At 33.2% G+C, this 20,554-nt stretch overlaps 1 protein-coding gene across 9 annotated transcripts in view; it reads right to left on the bottom strand.

The window, feature by feature from the left end:
* LOC124362133 overlaps window positions 1-20,554 on the bottom strand; it is a 65,809-nt gene that overhangs the window by 28,330 nt on the left and 16,925 nt on the right. For all 9 annotated transcript variants that reach the window (XM_046816355.1, XM_046816354.1, XM_046816359.1 and 6 more), the window contains 5 exons: window positions 16,925-17,346; window positions 14,521-14,802; window positions 11,158-11,394; window positions 8,261-8,488; window positions 3,611-3,818 (listed from right to left, as the gene is read on the bottom strand). In XM_046816355.1, coding sequence (XP_046672311.1) covers window positions 3,611-3,818; window positions 8,261-8,488; window positions 11,158-11,394; window positions 14,521-14,802; window positions 16,925-17,346 — 1,377 coding nt within the window. The remainder of the gene's footprint in view (window positions 1-3,610; window positions 3,819-8,260; window positions 8,489-11,157; window positions 11,395-14,520; window positions 14,803-16,924; window positions 17,347-20,554) is intronic.

Below are 20,554 nucleotides of genomic sequence, written 5' to 3'. Positions count from 1 at the left end.
ACTCTTTTCTGATAACTTTAATGTATATAGGTGTGATAGAAATTTAGATATTACAGGGAGACAAGGAGGAGGGGGAGTTTTATTAGCTTTGTCTAAAGATCTACTGTCAAGTAAATTAGATAACTTTCAAGTAAATGTAAATGGATGTGAATGTGTTTGGGTAAAAATCTCAAATAATAAGGGAAAAATATTGTATATTAGTGTAGTTTATTTTAGACCTAGATGTCCATTACGGGTTTACAAGGCTTTTTACGATTCTTTGCAGTAAATACAGTTTTTAGTTAATAGTAACGTAGTGATCATAGGTGATTTTAACTTGCCAATATATGGATCAGATTCTAGCTTAATCACTGGTGATAACCTATGCAATGAATTGTCTCTATTTTAAAATTTACACGGTCTTAAATTAAAAAACAATATTTCCACTTTTCAAAACAAAACATTAGATTTAGTTATTTCCAACATGGATAAGATAGAGGTAACCAGGTGTGAGGATCACTTAGTGACGGAGGACCCTTATCACCCGGCTATTGAGGTGAGGATTGTTGTTGATTCTCCGTTATTTTTTTAGGTCAAGGTCAACCGGACCAGCGAGTTATTGTTTCAGTAAGGCCAACTTTCTTCAATTGTATCAAGATTTATCTTCCGCTGACTGGTCTCAATTGTATTCCATCCCAAACATAAATAGCGCAGTAAATTGCTTTTACAGTCAAGTGTATGAAATAGTTGGAAAATATTGTCCTTTGAAAAGAGAAAAAAGATCAAAGTGTCCATTATGGTTCACTCCATCAATTATTTTTAATTTGAAACTAAAGGAAAAGTTAAGTAAAAATATAAAAAAATTCAGTTCTTTAGAAAATTATAATAGATTTAAGAATCAAAGGTCTCTTTTGAAGCACGAAATGAAGGTTGTGTACGATAATTACTTGCATAACATAGAAATTTTAATTAATAGAGACAGTACTAAATTTTGGAGTTTTTTAAATAGGAAAAGATCTGAAAATAGTAAGTTAATGGTTATGGAATATAATGGAGTCAAGCTAGATAGTGGAATGGCATTTGCCACTGCATTTGCAGAATATTTCAGTTCGGTTTATAATAAATACACAGCGGAGCCGAGTGTAGAGTCAGCGACGGCAGCGCCGTGTCTGACGGGTGTGTCATGCCTGGCTCTCCCGCACATTAGCGAATATGACGTGCTGGAAGCTATTAAAAGGTTAAAATCTAAAAATACCACTGGGCCTGATTTTCTACCTCAATATTTATTTAAAGGGTGAGTGGACACTTTAGTAAAACCATTAACATTTTTGTACAATTTAAGTCTGACCTGTAACGTTTTTCCCGACAAATGGAAAATTACAAAAATTACTCCTATATTTAAGAGCGGAAAGAGATCGGAAATAGTTAATCACAGACCAGTGGCAGTTTTGAATGTATCAGCTAAAATATTTGAAATAATTGTACATAAATCTCTATTTAATCACTTTAAAAAATACATTTCTCCAGCACAACATGGATTTGTTCCGGTGAGGTCAGTTAGCACAAATTTGTTAAATTTTACAGGATATATCTCCTCGGGGCTAGACTCTGGGGCTCAAACTGATCCTTTGTTTCTCGACCTGGCCAAAGCTTTTGATAAAGCCGATCATCAGATTTTATTGCAAAAACTGCATTTTTATGGCATATTATTAAGTTTTTTAAATTTTTTCAAACCTTACATTGTTGATAGGAAACAATTTTTTTTTTATAATGGTTTCAGCTCATCAACCTTTAATGTTCAATCAGGAGTTCCTCAAGGTTCAAATTTAGGGCCTTACCTGTTCACTATATTAATAAATGATATAAGTAATTGTATATTCTCTTCTAATGCTCTTTTGTTGGCATGGATGATTTTAAAATATTTAAGCATATAAGGTCAAATTCGGATGCTGACGAGCTGCAAGCCGATCTTAATAATGTTTTTAGATTGAGTATTGCAAACAAAATGTCTTTTAACGCATCAAAATGTCAGGTAATGACTTTCAGAAGATCTCGTAATTACATAGAAAATGATTATTTTTTTGAATGGAGTACCAGTATCTAGAGTGAACGAGAAAATTAAAGATTTAGGTATTTATATAGCCTTTACTTTATCTTTTAACTGTCATGTAGATGCATGTGCTTCAGCAGCTAGTAGAATTATGGGGTTTGTTATTGGACAAAGTTTCAACTTTAAAAATGTCGAAACTCTGATATTGCTGTATTATTCATTGGTCAGATCGAGGCTGGAAAACAATATCATTATTTGGAATCCTATTCACATTACATATCAAGATATGATAGAAAAAGTTCAAAAACTATTTTTAAGGTTTTTTTAATTTTTATTTTTTAAATGCTTTAACATTTTTACGTACGCAGTTCCATACGACGAGTTGCTAGAATTGTTTGGGTTCAGGAGTCTTGAATTGAGGAGGAAAGTAGCTAGCCTGATGTTCCTGTACAAGCTGGTGCGAGGCTTGGTAGACGATCCTGCTAGCCTGGCCGTCTTATCTTATTGTGTACCTTCATTCAACAGTAGGAACAACCTTCAACAACCTTCTGTTCTCAGTTCCATTCTGCCGCACGACGGCTCATGCTTCCTTGCCACTCTACCGGGTGATGAGGTTGTACAATTTCATACAGAGCTTAGGGTCTGATGCAGACATTTTTTGTGACTTACAAAATGTATTTAGAATTAAATGCCTCAAAAGTTTAAATTAACTAATCAGCTGTGTACAATGTAATTAATTTTTATTGTACCTATGTTTGTAACTTTTTGATATTCCATGCAACTAATTGTTTGTTCTTATTTATTTCATGTGTATATATTTATTACTCATTTTTTTTTTTTTGTTATCATTGATACATTTCTTATTATTGATATGGATTTATTTATTCTCATTCGTTAACTTGGGAGTGCCGATGGCCGAGCGGTCTAAGATGTCGGACTTTGAGTCTGAGTTAGAGATAGCGCAGATTCGAATCCTGTCTGTGACCCTTGCACTTTTTATCAGTACCATTGACCTTCTACTGTATCGACTCTCCCCCTTATTCTGTTTGATAAGATCCTCGCACAGGCCAGTGGCCCATGAGGACGGGCAGAATAAGGCTAAAAGGGGATCGGCTTCTCCTAAAAAAAAAAAAAAAAAAAAAAAAAATATATATATAACTTAAAAGTTATAGGTTATATAAGTTACAGGCAACAGCCTGTAAAAAAATTTTTTTTATGTTATCACATAATTTAAAACTATATATAAAATGAATTGAGTGAAAAACATTCCCACAGTTAATTGTTTATATGTAATAACTGCTTTATTGTAAATGGTTAATACTGTTATAAAGCATGCAAATGAAATAAAATAAAATATTTTGGCATAGATTACACACAAGTTGTATTGGATGAGAAATAACTGCTAGGAATGTAATAAACATATATCAGTTGAATTGCAGAAAAATTTGAGAAGTATTAGAAAAACGGGTGATAGATCGCCTAATTGGTCCTTTAAGTATAGTAGCTGGCCTAAAGTTTAAGAATTCGTGCATTTTATTCAGCCGCTTGTAATAATTAAAATTATAATTTATAGAAACTTACTCATTTGTCCCAGTTCAATTACGTTTTGATAAACTTCAAGAGTTGTGTCTCGAATCTCCCAATTAACAGATTCTAATTGCATTGTACGATTTGAAAGATCCTTCGCATATGGTATAAGATATTCATCATTATCGTCAGCTATTAGAACATCAGACAGTAGGTGAGGTTTTACGATCTTGTTCAAAACTTGTAAGGCAGTGATAGTTATCTGCAAAACAATAATTATTGTTAGACACCAAGTATAAATTTTGTTACTAATACACAAATTACATTCTTTCCCAGTTTAAAATACAATATTAACAATAGATTGTTTGAAAGGATAACAGAATGTTAATGACATGTATCATCATTAAATACTGAAGATAGCATTCCAAGAATTAAATATCTGTTCAACTCTTCCCTGAACACATTTTATCGTTAACACTTAATTACTTACTTACTTACTTCGTACTTCGTACTTCCAATTCCGCAGGAGTTGGCCCAAACTGGGCTTCTGCAGGTCAAACTGCCCCAGGAAAGGGTCAGGGTGGGGTAAGGTACAATGCCCTCACAAAATTCAAAAAATTCTTCTACACTGTAGAAACAATTTAAGACTAAAAAGTTCTTTAGCTCACACTTGAATTTTTTTTATAGAATTTAAATCTTTTACACTAGAAGGCAGAACTTGAAAAATTTTGTTTCCAGAATAATAAGGGTTATTTTCAAAAATAGTAAGCCTATGGTATACAGCAAAATTGTTTCTATGCCTGGTGTTATACGAGTGAACATCATTTTGGTATTCAAGATTTTGTGTTTTAATATACACTGCACACTCATAGACATACAAACATGGTACTGTTAGGATATTTAAATCAATAAAAAGATTTCTACAGTGAGTCAGAGGCGGTAAACCCAGCATAGCTCTGACTGCTCTTTTTTGCAAGGTAAAAATCTGTTTGATATTTGTTGTTTTGCCACCCCAGAGGATGATTGAATAGGATATGTGTGACTCAAGCAGGCAGTGGTATACGCTTTTGACTAGGTCTAAGTTATTGAGTCCAGAGAGACACCTAAGAACAAAGGTGCCCTTGGATAATTTTTCCAGCGACTTTTCCCAACTGCCTGCCCCAGTCCATAACATCGTCCAACACCACTCCTAGCAGCTCAGATGACTCTGAGATATCCACTTCAGTGTCACCAATGAACAAGGATGGAGTCCAAAAGTTTTTTGAAATTTTCATTTGTTTGGTTTGGATGCAAATGCATTTTGTTTTTTCGGGGTTCATTTTAAGACTGTTTTTTTTGAAAAAAATTGGGCTAGTACATTTGTTTTGTGAAATAATTCTAATTCAAGAATTTCACAATCCCTACTTTTGGTCACAAGAGTGGTATCATCTGCAAACATGTAAAGGTTTTCTTTTGGAATTTGATTTGTGATGTCATTTATGTAGATCAAAAAAAATAAGGGGACCTAGAATTGACCCCTGTGGAACTCCATTTAGGATCAATTCTGGCTTAGACTGAAAGGTTTTGATTTTGGATTTTGTTTTGTGCATAATTTCAACTACCTGATACCTGTTTGACAGGTATGAGGCAAGCCAATCTCTGGCATAATTTTGAACGCCCAGGGCCGAAAGTTTGCCAATAAGAATTTCAGCATTGACACAATCAAAGGCCTTTGAGAGATCTGCAAAACAAGCCATTACAGTCTCACCAGCCTCCATTGCCTCAATGACACAATTCACAAAGTCAATAAGAGCCAATTTGGTTGATTTTGATTTTCGGAAACCATACTGTCTCTCCACCAGAAGCTTATTTGTCTCAAGGTAGTCAATCAGCTGGTTACAGATGGTTTTTTTCAATGAATTTTGAGATCACTGGTAGGAGCGATATTGGACGATAATTACACACATCCATAACATCCCCCTTCTTAAAAAGAGGCTTGACCTTGGCAATCTTGCAGGCGTTTGGGAAGGTGCAGCTACTAATTGATGTGTTTACAAGATCCACCAGTGGTCGAGTAATTTCTTCCTGACAGAATTTGAGTGCCTTCATACAGAGGCCATCAACTCCAGAGGAAGTCTTAGGACTGAAGTTGACAAAGAGTTGTTTTATAAATTTTTTCATCAATTGTTTTAAAATTAATTAATTAATAAATTAATTAATATTCAAGTTTGGTACATAGAGCTTACTTCACCATTTCACCTTCTGCTTTATGCAGTGTATGAAATTTGACACTGGCACATACTTAACTCTTAAAATTTGGAGTCCACATTTGTCTGAAGAGATCCAAAAAAGTATGTGTTGAAAAAACTCAAGACGAATGTTTTGCATCGTTTCGACATCACATACACCTAGACTACACAATACAGTCATATGAAATGGAAAGATGTATAGAAAGGTACGTCTCGATTAACCCTAGACCTCGCATGGTTACTGTACTGGGATCTGTAGCATTGACATGGTTTTTAATAATATTATCAATTTTCTTAATAGAAAGTCTGTTTATTTTGATACTAATAAAAAAAGGAGGTTCATAAGTAACATACTGAGATGTCACTTACCTAGAAGCTATACTATGTTCGTAGTTAATAAAACAAAATGAAAAAAGGTTATTTCATGTTCAAAGTTTACAACTACGCATAATTTATAAATAATGCATAGTGAACATTTTTTCCATATATTTACAAAACTATTTATATCTCTACGATTGTTATGAAACTGGACTGGGGCACTTTTGTATATTTTGGATTTCCTTCAAAACATTTATGGTGATACTAAAAAAAAGGATTTTTTTGTAAAATTTGAAAACAAACTTCATTTACCTTGCATCAACAATTTTTTAAGCTTGTATTTGTTATTGTATTTAAGATAACACAAATCTACATTTTCTGCGAAAAAACATTGTATAACAACAATTTATAATTCAAGCAAACCTTGTACATGTGATTTTTTTTTAATAAGCTTGCAGAGTGCTGAAAATGAGGTGATCATTTTGAACATATAACATTAAACATATCTAGGGTTAAGGAAAATTTTCAGGACAAGTTGAGCAACATGTACTAGGAAAAAGGTACACCTCATACCGTTTCCAATATCCTGTGACATTTGTAACAATTGTAAAAGACTGTAGTGCGATACTGCAGTTCACGTTTCACAGTAAATAAAGGATGTAGTGTTTTCCAGTAGTTCCTGTACAACTATAGAGAGCTCTGCTACTACAATTTTGTGTTGACGGCAGGTGCCGCTTCAAACTACTAAAAAAAAGAACCGATTGAGATGATAGACTAGAAGCTTTATGACGAAGACTAATGTTGAAGTGGCCTTGAGAATTTTGTTAGAATTGCAACAACTGATTTTGAGTTTTTACAGAAACGTGATAGGGCGGTCACCACAAAAAGCAACGCATCAAGAAACAATTACTCAAGATGAAATGTGGACCCTTTGTTTTTGGCCACAGATGATTAAATTTTAATGTGTAACGAAGAATATTCAAATCCATTGTTTTGATTATTCCGTTTTGAACATCCCATTCAACTGTGCAAGACCATTGTTGAACTAATAGGGATGTCATTAAAGTACGAACTGTGAACGGAAAAGCTTGTTTCTTAAATTTATCTTCTTTATAATATAAATTTATTATTTTATAAAAACATATACATTTTTATAAATTGAGCACAGTTTTAAGAAATTTTCCAAAACTTACAGATGTGGCTGTTTTCATCTTTTGTAAATGTGTCAGTTTTAGTAAAAAAATTAAATAAATTACTAATAATTTGTATTTCCCATTAAATTAACTTTGTTGGAAAGTTTATGAACATTATATCTTACCTCAAAATGTAGGTTCAACACATTACAATTAAATAAAATAAAGTATTTACTTTACACTGTATTTAAGAAGTCTACATCCAAGTTTTTTTTATGGAATGGCATTTATAAATGGAAAAGTTTTATACAGTAAAGTTACTGTAAAGTACACAGATAAATACACTATAGATACATAGAAATATAAGCACTGGCTCATAGAAACAAATCTAGGTTAAATGAGCAACATCGGAAATTTCAAAAGGATTATGATCAAGCACAAGTCATGAGCATTCTTATTTAGAAATGATACAACCAATTTAATATTTAGTGTGACACACAAGGGAACGGTGTCACCAGTACTTATTTTAAAATTGGCTTTATCTAAAACTATAGGTATTTGTTTGTTACAATTGGATATGTGTATATGTGTAAGCCTAACACATACAATAGAGTAAGAGGGTTTTGTCCTCACAAACAAATTAAAAGTAGAAGGGCCTGAGGGGCTTAATTAACCAATTTATGACAAAGGATCCATCAGCATCACAAACTAAACAAAACCAACTCCTTGGCTGAAAATCATGACTCAATCTCTTTGTGTCATTGGCTGATGATAATATTTTTAGATGTAGGAAGGTTTGTTCTAAGTGTGCCAAGCTAAATAAAATATGATTTGAGAAAAAAATCATTGTTTATGACAAAGACAAAGTAAGAATATATGTGAAAAAAGCAATAGGATAATTTACTGTTATGTTTAAAAATTAATAGGTTCCTGTCTCATTAGTAAATTGCAATAAAATCCTAAAACCCAACTCTTTAATACACACCCATTCATCTTTCACTGAAACCCAACTCTGTTATACATACCCTTTCATCTTTCACTGATGCGTTAAGAATTTTTAAGACCAGTACATACAGATCTCTATTTTCAGGTGTGTCCACGATGGTGAATTCTGCGTTCCACTCAATAATATCACCTGCAAGATGTAACAAATAGACTAGAAGTGATGTGATGTATGATTCTGGCCGGTTATTCCCATAATATGTAAAGGCGGCTAAGAGTGTGCGAACCACATCACGCACTAATAAACTAACCTGAAACAGTGAAACTCTTCATTGAGTATACAACATATTATTAATTATTCAACTTAAAACATAACTTCTTGTTTTAAAAACTTGGCTACAATTACTGTTGAAGATACAAACATTTCATTGGTCAAATTCATAAATACCTGAGTTGTAAAAAAAAATATAAATAAATACTTTTCTATAAGCTTTTGAATTTGAATCAAATTCAAAATTAATTCTCTGTGTTTATATTTTTAAGCTATACTATATGAAAGGCCATGAAATTCTGAACAAAATTACGCATAATGTATATTTTTCCAAATGAAAAAATTTACAAAAAACCCTACTAAAAGTACTTTTTTAACTCAAAAAGCAAGTGCTTGGAAACCACACATTAAAGCTTGTATGAGACAGTTTTATTACCTGACAATTTTTCTTCACTCATTGTTATAAATAAGACATACAATAAAGCACAAAATAACACTATTTCCACAATAAACTAACAAATGCCAACTACAGATAGATCATCATATTTTACGCACCTGGCAGCAATACTGGAAACAATAAAACAAACAAATCCTCTTTGCTATAGATATATCCAAAAATAAGAATATTGATATTTCATAAATGTAAATTTTACACTGCTTTATGATTTGTTTATACATCAATAGTTATTTATTGACATTTAATACATAAATATACAACAGACATTGTCAAAATACTTAACGTACACTATATATAATAAGCTCTAAATGCAATTAAAAACATTATCAGCTTGAGACCCATGTCTATCAGATTTTTTGCATGAATGTTTACTTTTACAGACCATGGAACATTATTTAAAACCTTTTCTCAGACGATCATACAACTTACAATGGTGAACTTCTGTACTGACAACATGGGCTGTGGCACAATCTTAAAAATTCATTCTGCGACTCAACCTGTTTTAAAATACTATTTAGGAATTAAGATAATTAAAACTTTTTTAAAACGTTAACTAACTTATAAATAATCAATGAATAAAATAACAAACCATTAACAAAGTGAGATACAAGGGGGTACCCAAAAGTTCCCGGAATAGCTCTGCCATAGGCGGAGCTTGCGGAGTACAAATTCTCGCCGCTTGGCTCTTGTAGTGCTGCTCTTTGCCAGCTCAGTGCCGCCTGTTGCGTTGACCTGACGTGTTCTGTCCCCGTGCAGTAATAGTTTTTGCTAGTGCTGTTTTGTGTTTTTTACAATGGCAAGTTTGAGTGAACAGCGTGCAGCTGTTGAAATTGTGTTTTCTGCTTGGCAAAAATGCTGCTGAAACAGTTGAAATGTTGAAGACAGCCTACAAAGACGACGCTATGGGGAAAACCTAAGTGTACGAATGGTTTTCTTGGTTTAAAAATGGTGACATGTCAATTCAGGACAAACCTCGTTCTGGACGACCATCGACTTCCTGAACAGACGAAAATCTTGTGAAAGTGAAAGAAATTGTGCTTGCAGACCGACGACAGACTATCGAGCAAATATCAGCGGCTAGTGGGCTGTCATGGAGCTCAGTTCAACGGATTTCAACCGAAGACTTGAACATGAAAAGGGTTGCCACCAAGTTTGTGCCTCGTGCTCTCACTGACTTTCAAAAGGAACGTCGAATTGAAGCATGCCGTGATTTGAAGCAGCAACTTGAAGCCGATTCAGATTTCTTGTCAAAAATAATTACAGGTGAAGAATCTTGGTGCTATGGGTACGACCCAGAAACCAAACAACAATCCAGCCAATGAAAGACGGCATCATCACCCAGACCAAAAAAATGCTGTCAAGTCAGATCAAGTGTCAAAAAAATGCTCATTTGTTTATATGATGTAAAGGGGATTGTCCATTCAGAATTCGTTCCACCAGGCCAGACAGTAAATCAAGTGTTTTATCTTGAAGTCTTAAGAAGACTACGGAACAGCATTCGTTGCAAAAGACCTGATTTGTGGCAAACAGGGGACTGGTTTTTTCACCACGACAACGTGCCTGTGCACACAGCAATCTCTGTCACACAGTTTTTGGCCGAAAATGGCATGGTTTCGCTACCACACGTACCTTACTCACCAGATCTGGCTCCGTGTGACTTTTTTTTATTCCCACAAATGAAAAGGGGCATGAAGGTTCCCTAATTTGACAGCGTGGATGACGTCAAGAAAAAAAAAACGGAGGAACTGGCAGCCATCACTGACAAGGAGTACAAAACATGTTTTAAACAGTGGAAACAACGATGGGATAAGTGTATAAAGTGCAATGGAGAATACTTTGAAGGTGATAAGTTTGTTTTGTAAAAAAAGAAATATATATTTAATACAAAATTCCGGTTTTTTTTTGGGTACCGGTACCCCCTCGTATAAATAAAATAAAATAGTAATAAAATAATAGCATAAGAATAGTACCTGAAGATAAATTCCCAGAATTTGAAATGTACATTGTACGAAATAAAAAAATATATCAAAAGTGTTCCAGGTTTATTATTGTATATAATAAGAATAGTAATACATATAATAAATAGCTCACAATGCATACTCAAACAAATAGATGCACAAATAACATTTATAATACAAATAAAATTGTAAAAAAGCTATTAATAATGTTCATGGGGTTTCACTAACACTTCATCAATGATAAAAAAATACAATTAAATTTTTTTCCTCATAACATAAGATATCATTACTTACGTATCTCTGCCTCAAATAAGGCAAGCACCTTCTAAGTCCTAAAACTGCAGACTGGATATATTGTACACTCAAATAGTGGTTTGCATTTTTTACACAGCAACATTCTCTACTGTACGCTCTCAGTAAATCCTTCCCCATCAACTGTTGAAGTTTGTCATGAAAATTGGTATCAGCATCTATTTTCCAAAAACAGTAACTGTTACCAAAACAGCAGATGTGTAAATGGAAACAGGCAGTCTGAAACAAACAAAGTCTTTTTAGCTGATCTGATATCAATAATTAGACATCAAATATTTCAATAAATTGTTTTACTTATTTTGAGATAGAGAAGTGCAATACATTTCACTAGAAACAAGTGTAATTTATAAAATGTAAAGATTTAAGTTCAAAAATAAAATACTGTTTTCTTTTCTGTTTGGCCTCCTCATTTCATATGACAGAACAAATCTGAAAATCCTCCCAAAAAATTTGAAAATGGATGTACGAAAGAAAATAGAAATCCATCTAGCTGATAAACTTTTGTTGAGTTTTTAATACAACTATTTTAAATTTGAACTGGATCCTAAGCATTTGGACAGCGAAACTAAGATATTACAAAAAAAGTGAGCTAGCAAGAGAAAAAGAAAAATATCATCTTCTATTTTAAAAAGATTTTGAAGAAAAATTCCGTTCTGTCTTTGTCATTTTACTGATTATCAAAAATAACAAAATTATTCGTCACACCATCCTTTATTTCTTGAGACAATTCAATCTAAACTGGTAGGTGTTAGAAATGCAGAAAACGCTTTCAAAAACTTACAATAGTTGTAACTTAACTTAACTCAGAAAATCAGAACTGGAGCATTCTTAATGCAATAGGCCAACCTGAGTAAATGCCTACAACATTAGAGAGCATAATTAGGACAGAGCACATTGTCCCACAAAAATAGTTACAGTAGAGTCCCGGTAATCCGAGGTGAATGGGACCGAATGTACCTCGAATTGTGAAAAACTTGAATTATACGGAACACTTTGAGAAAAATTGGGTTATAATTAGAACTGAAGGCAAACAAAAGAAATATGCTTTTATTACAAATACCAGCATTAAGAAATTACTTACAGAGGTCCAAAGATGCAATGTTTACTTAAAAAAACTGTCTAGAGTTTTTTGTTTCACCACACTGCAGCGTTTGCGGGCAGCCATGTCTCTCCACCACCGAAGCAATAACGTGTCTGCCGCTGTCGCCTCTGCTTGCTGCTCTACGTAGCACAGGGCCGCATCCAGTGCCGCGTAGCCATCGCTGTGAGTCATTGCCGGGTCTGTCTCCTGCACACTTTCTTCTTCGTCACTCCCGTCAGCTGTCATGTCTGTGACCATCTCAACTATGGTGTCGTCTGTTGTCTCTAACTGTTCGTCCCTACTCATCCACTCTCCAATATCAGTTTGATTTGTCCCATTGCAACCAGGAAGTCTGTTTATTAAATTTATTAACGGTAGATCGTCATCTTCATCATCATTTTCAATTTTACACACTCCGATTTTCTTCAATGATTTCTGGATTGTTTCTGGTTTAATTTCGCTCCAAGCTTCAGCGATCCAATAAATAACATCCTTGATTGTGACTTTTTTCAGGAAATCTTTTATGGTTGCCTCTCCTTCAATTGTTTGAAACATTGATTGCAACAAACGGCGTCTGTACTTTTTTTTCAAAGTTTCAAGTACGCCTTGGTCCATAGGCTGAATGAGGCTGGTCACGTTCGGTGGCAAAAACATCGTGCGTATGCCATCGTATTGCAGTTCCCCTTCATCTGGGTGTGATCCTGCGTTATCAAGTGTTAAGATGGCTTTAGAGGGTAGGTTGCTTTTCTTCAAAAACTTTTTGGTTTCAGGAACAAACTCACTAAAAAACCAGTTTTTAAAAATTTGTTTGTCCATCCATGCGTTTTTTTGGTTTGTATAAGTTGCTGGAAGCGTTGAAATAGACATGTTTTTAAACGCACGAGGCTTAGCAGACTTGCCAATGACAGTTATTTTTAATTTATGGCTTCCCGACGCGTTTGAAGCAGCTAGCACAGTCAGTCTCTCTTTGCTTTTTTTGTGACCCGGAGCAGTTTTTTCCTCCCGTGAAGCTAGAGTTTTTGATGGCAAAGTTTTAAAATTCAAACCAGTTTCATCACAGTTGTAAATCTGATCAGGTGTTAAATTTTCACTTTTAATAAGATTTTTTAACTTTTCACAGAACTGAACAACTTCCTCGGAATCCGCCGAGAGTTTCTCCCCACAAATTTCTAACTGCCTCACGCCATAACGTTTTTTCCAACGGTCAAGCCATCCTACACTTGCCGTAAAATCTTCCTCACCTTCATTGATTTCATTGCGAAAGTACAATGCCTTTTCCTATAAAATAGGTCCGGAAATAGGACAACCTTTGTTTCTTTGTTGACAAAACCATAAAAATAGGGCCTCGCTAGTTTTTTCATACTCGGCTTTCTTCATAGACTTCCGCTCATTAGTATACTTTTCCAAGCACTTTTCTGATGCAAATTTTTCAATTTTATCGCGATTCCTTCGCCAGTCACCAACTGTCACTTCACCAACTCCGTACTCGGCAGCTAATTTTTTTAACGTTTCACCTTTATCAAGTCTTTTAAGAGCTTCTAGTTTTGTTTTTATCGGTACAAACTTTCTTTTACTTTTTGAACTCATAGTTCACTGTACAATGAACACATAAACACTTCAGAAAATACTTTTTTACTAAAACTTAATATTTAGACAACAAGTACTGTACGTTGTAAATAACAGACGGGTAAGCGCACTGCGATCGTAATCTAGAACAACCGTACCGCAGTCGAACGTGATGAGCAACGGACTGCTTTATTTTTAGACAATACGGGGCGCGATGTTCCGTGGCCTTGACAATAGGGTGGGGGTGGGGCGGTGCAAATGAAGTGGCACTGATGAGTCAGGCTGCCGGCTTCTCCAAGTAGCCTAGCACTCAGTTTACAGACATGCGCTCGAGTGTGTTGTACAAATATGTCAATATCACATTTTATTTTTTTACATGTGTTGGCTCGGATTTAACGGAACCTCGGACTATCGAGACTCGAACTATCGGGACTCTACTGTAAAGCTATTTAAATAAAAAGAAACCTTTCCAATTCTCTCTAAAAAGAAATTGAAATAAATATAAGGATTAGTCCTACCTAGCTTTATTAAAAGCACGTTTGCAAAATGAGCTAAACTACAACTTTAGGAAAATTATGTTCATCATGATTTTATTAATCAATTATCATCTATTTGCAGATACGTGTACCAGAATTTGTTAAAAATTATAATGTTTATTACAATATTAAATTAAGGCAACCTATAAACATTTCACTTACCACAAAATACATAATTGAATCTTTAAATGAGTCACAGAACGAACACATGTCATGGTCATGTTTGTGTATTTTTAACAATTTGGCACGCCATCGAAGAGCATACACGCAGATATTATTAATCGCTTTAAAATTAAACTGGGCAGCATAATATTTTATTAAAGAAACAACCTGACTGTACGCTTTAACCAAACCACAGTGATAAGGTTCAACTTCTTTCTTCAGAAGACCATTGTTCAGTTCAATGATGATCAGTAGAAGTGAAAAAATTTCACTTTCCGGCCTCTGTAAAAAGACACAAGAAATGTCACTATAGTAAAAAGTATACAATGTTTTATGAGTTTAATTTAATTACTTAATTATTGTAATATTTTATTAATTAAATTTAATTATTAGTTGTACTGGTTTAGTACATAATGTAAAGGTGAAAAAGAGAAACACAATAAGAAATGAGAAAATATGAGCTAAACTGAATGAAGAATCACGAAAAATTAAAACAGAAAGGGATGGATTTTTAAATAGTTGGTATCGTGATGAGTCGAAACTGAATCTCGAATCGCCAAGAATCGACAACTGAATCTCGAGTCACTAATTATTGAACACAAGTCGAGTTCATGTCCCACCACTTCCAGTCCGACAATATAAATTTCCAAACTTGTTAACATTGAATTATTTCAACCTACTAATAGTCTTGTGTACTGCATTATCCTTACATTTTGACATAGATCAATACTGGAGAGGTGTCATAAGGAGAATGAAAGTGCACAGTCTGAGGAAAATGTTTTGTAATTGATACATGAGCGTTACTATCGTCTGGCTGATAACAGACGAAAATTGGAAGAAGTTAGATAAAGTAAAGGATATATCGAGATTTTATAAACAAAATTTGACTTAAAATTCGTATATTCTAAATTTATGTCCTTGAATTGGAGCACATCTACTTACAGACAGCTCATCAGCAAAAAACGATTACTTACATACTTTGTGTACAAATAAGTGTAAATAAATTAAATAATGAATACTTGTAGTTTGTAAATTATATTTTGCTTGCTGTTTGTATTTTCTATATTTATGTACACGTATCGTTTCGAGTCAAGTCAAGTATGTATATTCATATTCTAGGACTGTTTATCAGCACTGCAAAAATCACAGATTGCTAGAACGTGTTTTAGATGTATTTTGTTCATGGAAAAAGCATAGATAATTAACGAAATGAACAAATTACATTGTTTTGTCAAACATATTTTAATTGCAATTTACACTTTGTATGTATATCATGTATACCATGCATCTGCTACTTTTATGCGCAGACATCTGATGTAAGTGGCGGTAAACTAACTAACGATACCAATTTTTGTTCACCTTGTAATTTGTGAAGTTGCGTAAAGGAAAAATAACAAAGGATTTGAGATTTGGAAATTCTCTATTTATCCATGACTAAATTGGTAAGTTTAAACCGGATGAAGGATATGGTGCTACTGTGGAACATGTGGTACCATGGTTGAGAAGTAGTGTAAGTGTAAGCAACACATGGGGTGCATAAGTGTGTTGTCAATGAATAAAAACACACACAAAAATCATCTATATCAGGTACAAATGAATAACTTGATTTTCAAGATTGGAGAGATCATCTGTAGAGGTGTTGAAACAGCTTTACACTAGTTGGTAATATTTATAATATGGTATCTCATGGTGTTTTCAGAGGGTTGCCAATGTGCTACAGGACTCCCTCAGCCTGTCAAAGCTGGCACACTGTGGACGCTATTAATTGAAATGCGGTTGGTTATCCCTGGTACATTATAAGAATCTTTTTGTAATCCTTTAATTATTGGAATGAATATGTATTGAAACAGAAAGTTACTGGTCTAAAACTTTTTTGAACTGTTTCATACAGTACAACAGCATTAAAATCATACTGTCTAACTAAAAATGTCTTTTGTAAATGTTACGACACAAACGTGTGACTGCTGCTAGAAGCCAGACATGTTATTGGCCTTGGCAATGCTTCCATATGTGTTTTGAGTAATTGTTAGCTTCTAATAAATAAATGTATTACTCATGAGTTAGACTTGGGGTGCTGTACACATTATTATGCTATTAGCTCACTTTCTGTATGGATTAGGTTACATTCTAAGCGAATTCCAACTCTTATTGTGAGTGATAATAATATAACAGGAAGCGAGTTTTAAATGACTGTCCACCTTATTTTGGAATTTTGTCTTTCCGAAGTAGGCTTAATCTTATCACCTTCGAATATTCACATCCCTAATGTCAGTCAGACTCAGTTACAAATATGCTGTATAGCTTAACTAATTAACTTGTTTGCAAGATTTCCAAAAACCACAGGGTTTACTAAATAATAGCTTATAAATGAAATGAAAACTAATTAATTAAATTAAGTGCATACCTGATAAATCGAACTATGACTCAGGACATCTGACAATATGACACTTTCTTCTACACCATTTTTAGTTTGGTAAACCAAGAATAAATTTGTAGGAAGAGATGCATTGACTTTCGATAAATCTTCAAACACTTCACAAAGATAAGAGGCACATTTAAAACCTGAATTTTTAAAATCTACTGTGTTGTCAAATAGAATGGTTTTTTGTTCATTGGACGTTGAGGTTAAGACGTCTTCATAAATGTCTTTCACAATTAAAATATTATTCTCAATCAACGGTTCACAGATAAAAGTGAATATGTTTACACTACTAGTACCGTAAGCGGAGCTTGAAGTCAAATATGATGAGGTAAATGTCAGTGATGCTCTCTTTATATATATACTTTTACTCTCATAGTATGAAGTTACTGCATATCTCCAAATCTCTGAAAACCAAATACGAAATTAGAAATTCCCAATAATAAGAATGGGGTATTTTAATGGGTTTAAATTAGAAGGGTACAGGAAGAAGAAGCTGGCTTTAACAGTAAGGTTGTTCAGAGGGAAAAGATGACTAACTCATGAAGATATTGACTGTAATGGTTTTAGATTTAGTCTAAATTGATTGTGATTGATCAAGAGTAATTAGATCTTGATCCTTTTAGTGCTTTTCCCTGTGTGTCAAAAGTATAAGGACAAGAGCAAAATACCAATATATAGGCTCTAGTCCTTAAAACACTTCCTAAATACAGTATAACTATGTTATGGTATTATCATATAACTCATGAAAAACAAAATTTTATGACACAAATTAGACCTCTCTACCTTTAACACAACGGATTCCACAAACTTTTTCTGTTTGTGAAAAAGGCCTAAATAATAAAACATTTAGTATAAAAGATATATAACTCTAGAATGGATAAAACTATAGACAAATGGTTATAGGTATATAAATAGGCTATTAATGCCTAATGAATGTTAAGGTTAGATGTTTAGCTGGTCTTAGGAAATTTTTTTAAAAATTGTGAAGAAATCTATCACAAGGTTAAATTTGATTGTTTTGGAAATTTTCCACTTAAAAGTAACATATTATAATATTTTCATAATTGAAGTCATTAGAGTATATAACATCTTCACAGCCATGTAGACTTGAATTTTATGTCTTTTAGTACAACTACTTAAAACAGCGTTTGTCACTATTTGTTCTATGAACAGCTGTCAAATCTTAGTTCACACTGTTTTTAAGTTAAGTGGAATTGTTTTATCCAATTTAACCTTGTGACAGACAACACAAATTTTTTTTTAGACCAGCTATTCTTAACTATAGCCCATTCATATGAAACATGTTTCTAGTTTTATCAGTTGTATACTTTGTTACATTATTGTTTGTTTCTACTCTTTGATTATTCAAATGCAAAAAACAGATATGACTTAACCCTTTGGATGCCAAGCAAATTTCAAGATTCGTTTTGAGTAATGCCATGCATGTGAGCTGTGGGTGTTTCCTGAGTGCCAGTGGTAAATGCCCTATAACAGCCAAGTGTGCCAAGCACAAAACAGCTATTTTGTTATGTTGGACTAAAAATTGTATAACTCCTATCCTAATACTGATAAATGGACAATTTTTGTTTTTGTTTTGTAGGTTATGAAATATACTGTTATGTAATAACAAAGTTTTATGATAATATCCAAAAATATAAATAAGTAAACTAAAAAAAAAAATAAAAAAAAAAAACAAATTTTATTTTTTTTTTTTTTTATTAGAAAACTTATATTATTTTACTATTTATGTAAACATATGTTACATTTTACATTAGTATGTATAATTATGAACCAATATAGAAAATTTCAGAAAGAAATGTTGAGAAATAAAAGTTTTACAAGATTTTTAATAAAACTTTACATTTGGACTAAAATGCTAAAATATTGAAAATGTAATGTAAGGGCATGTTATTGTAAGGACTTTTCTAAACAAAACTATATTTATTAAACTAGCATTGAGATGGTTGAAAAACATTGGTTAGGACCCTAATGCATGTTCACAAAAAATAAAATCATGACAAATAGCCTATTTTTTATATTATTTGCTTTTTCTCACCCTCAGTTATTGAAAGTCAGAAAAAGTCCAATCTTCAATCATTCACTATTTTTAGTGCCTATAGTCTATAGCATAGGCCTATTGAAAAATGTTACTAAGTCTATAAAAAAACTATGCAAAGAAATGTCTCTATATAAAATATATACATTGTTACATAAACGTTGAGTCTATTTACACTCGTGGCGGGGGAGACAGTCAAGGTGGCAACCCCGGGTGCACTTGACACATACTGTCCTGGACCTTATACTATAACAAATTATATATCAATTTGTTAAGTAACTCTTCCCCTTTCGTTTGATGTATCTGTTATGAAGATTCGCTTAGTATATGATTTTAAAAAAATAATATAATCGCAAAGCCGAAAATATCGGCCCGCGGCACACTTCGGTTAAACGTAATGGGCCGAAAACATCGGCTCTCGGCACACTTCAGTTAAACGTAAAGGGCCGAAAAATATCGGCTCTCGGCATGCTTTGGTTAAATATAGTGAGCCGATAATATCGGCCCTTGGCACCCAAAGGGTTTAAAATAAGAAAATGGTAAACATTTTGCCAAAAGTATACATTTTTATTAAATTGCATATGACAATGCAATTTTATTTGATTATGACAATACAACAGGCCCCGTAGTTCAATGATTCTATCATGTAATTTCTATTTTGTGTCTTTTTTTGTTAGAGAGTAAAATAAGATAATAATAATAATAATTCTTTATTGCAGTAAAAACAATTAACAAAATTGCATTAAGATAAGGAATACATGATGGGGTTCATTCGTCACTCGAAACACCAAGTGATGTAACTGTCGTAAATCATAGTTTCTCCTAAGACTTAATATCATCTGTAAAGAGGTTGATCTCATGATCATGACTCTATAACCCTTTTACTAGTTTTGTACCTTTCCAGAAACGATGTTTAAAATGTACTGTGTTTAGTTATTTCCATTTTAGTTTGTAGTATAGAGTTGCTTGACAAAACTGGATAGTGGCACACTTTTGAAATTATTTCCAACAATTTGAATCTTCAAACATACACAGAAACATAGAGCTGCTACTAACTACAAAGATGGCTAAATCGTATTGAATTTTGCTTTGGTGTGAATATTTATTTTTCTAAATTACAAAAAATATTTTTAATACATAAAGGTTAATAAAGAAATATTGAAAAACATCAGTTTGATATTTTGTAGAATTATAGTAAGCATTATGTTGAAAACATCTCCACTTTGAAGGGATGCAAGGATGCAGCTGTTGATCAGCAGATACTGAGATTCTGTCACTGACTGAGGTATAGCACAGATTGTTTTTAGTATTATGGAGCCTTTGAAAGACATCAGGTCTGATGACAAAAACCCATCTCTTGTAATTCCAAAACATGAAAAGTAATTTAAGGTTCAAAGATCCTGGGTGTACCAAAAAATCTTTATCTATTGAACCCAATGTTATGTCATGTACCTCTGTGCATTACAAAGGAAAATAATTATTTTTTGGGATTCCATGAACAATAAGTGTGACCAGTGATCTTTATCTTGTAAATGAACAAACAGTTACTATATAAG

The sequence above is a fragment of the Homalodisca vitripennis genome, chromosome 5 (genome assembly GCF_021130785.1).
Source record: "Homalodisca vitripennis isolate AUS2020 chromosome 5, UT_GWSS_2.1, whole genome shotgun sequence".
NCBI lineage: Eukaryota > Metazoa > Arthropoda > Insecta > Hemiptera > Cicadellidae > Homalodisca > Homalodisca vitripennis.
This window is presented reverse-complemented; position numbering and strand designations above follow the sequence as displayed.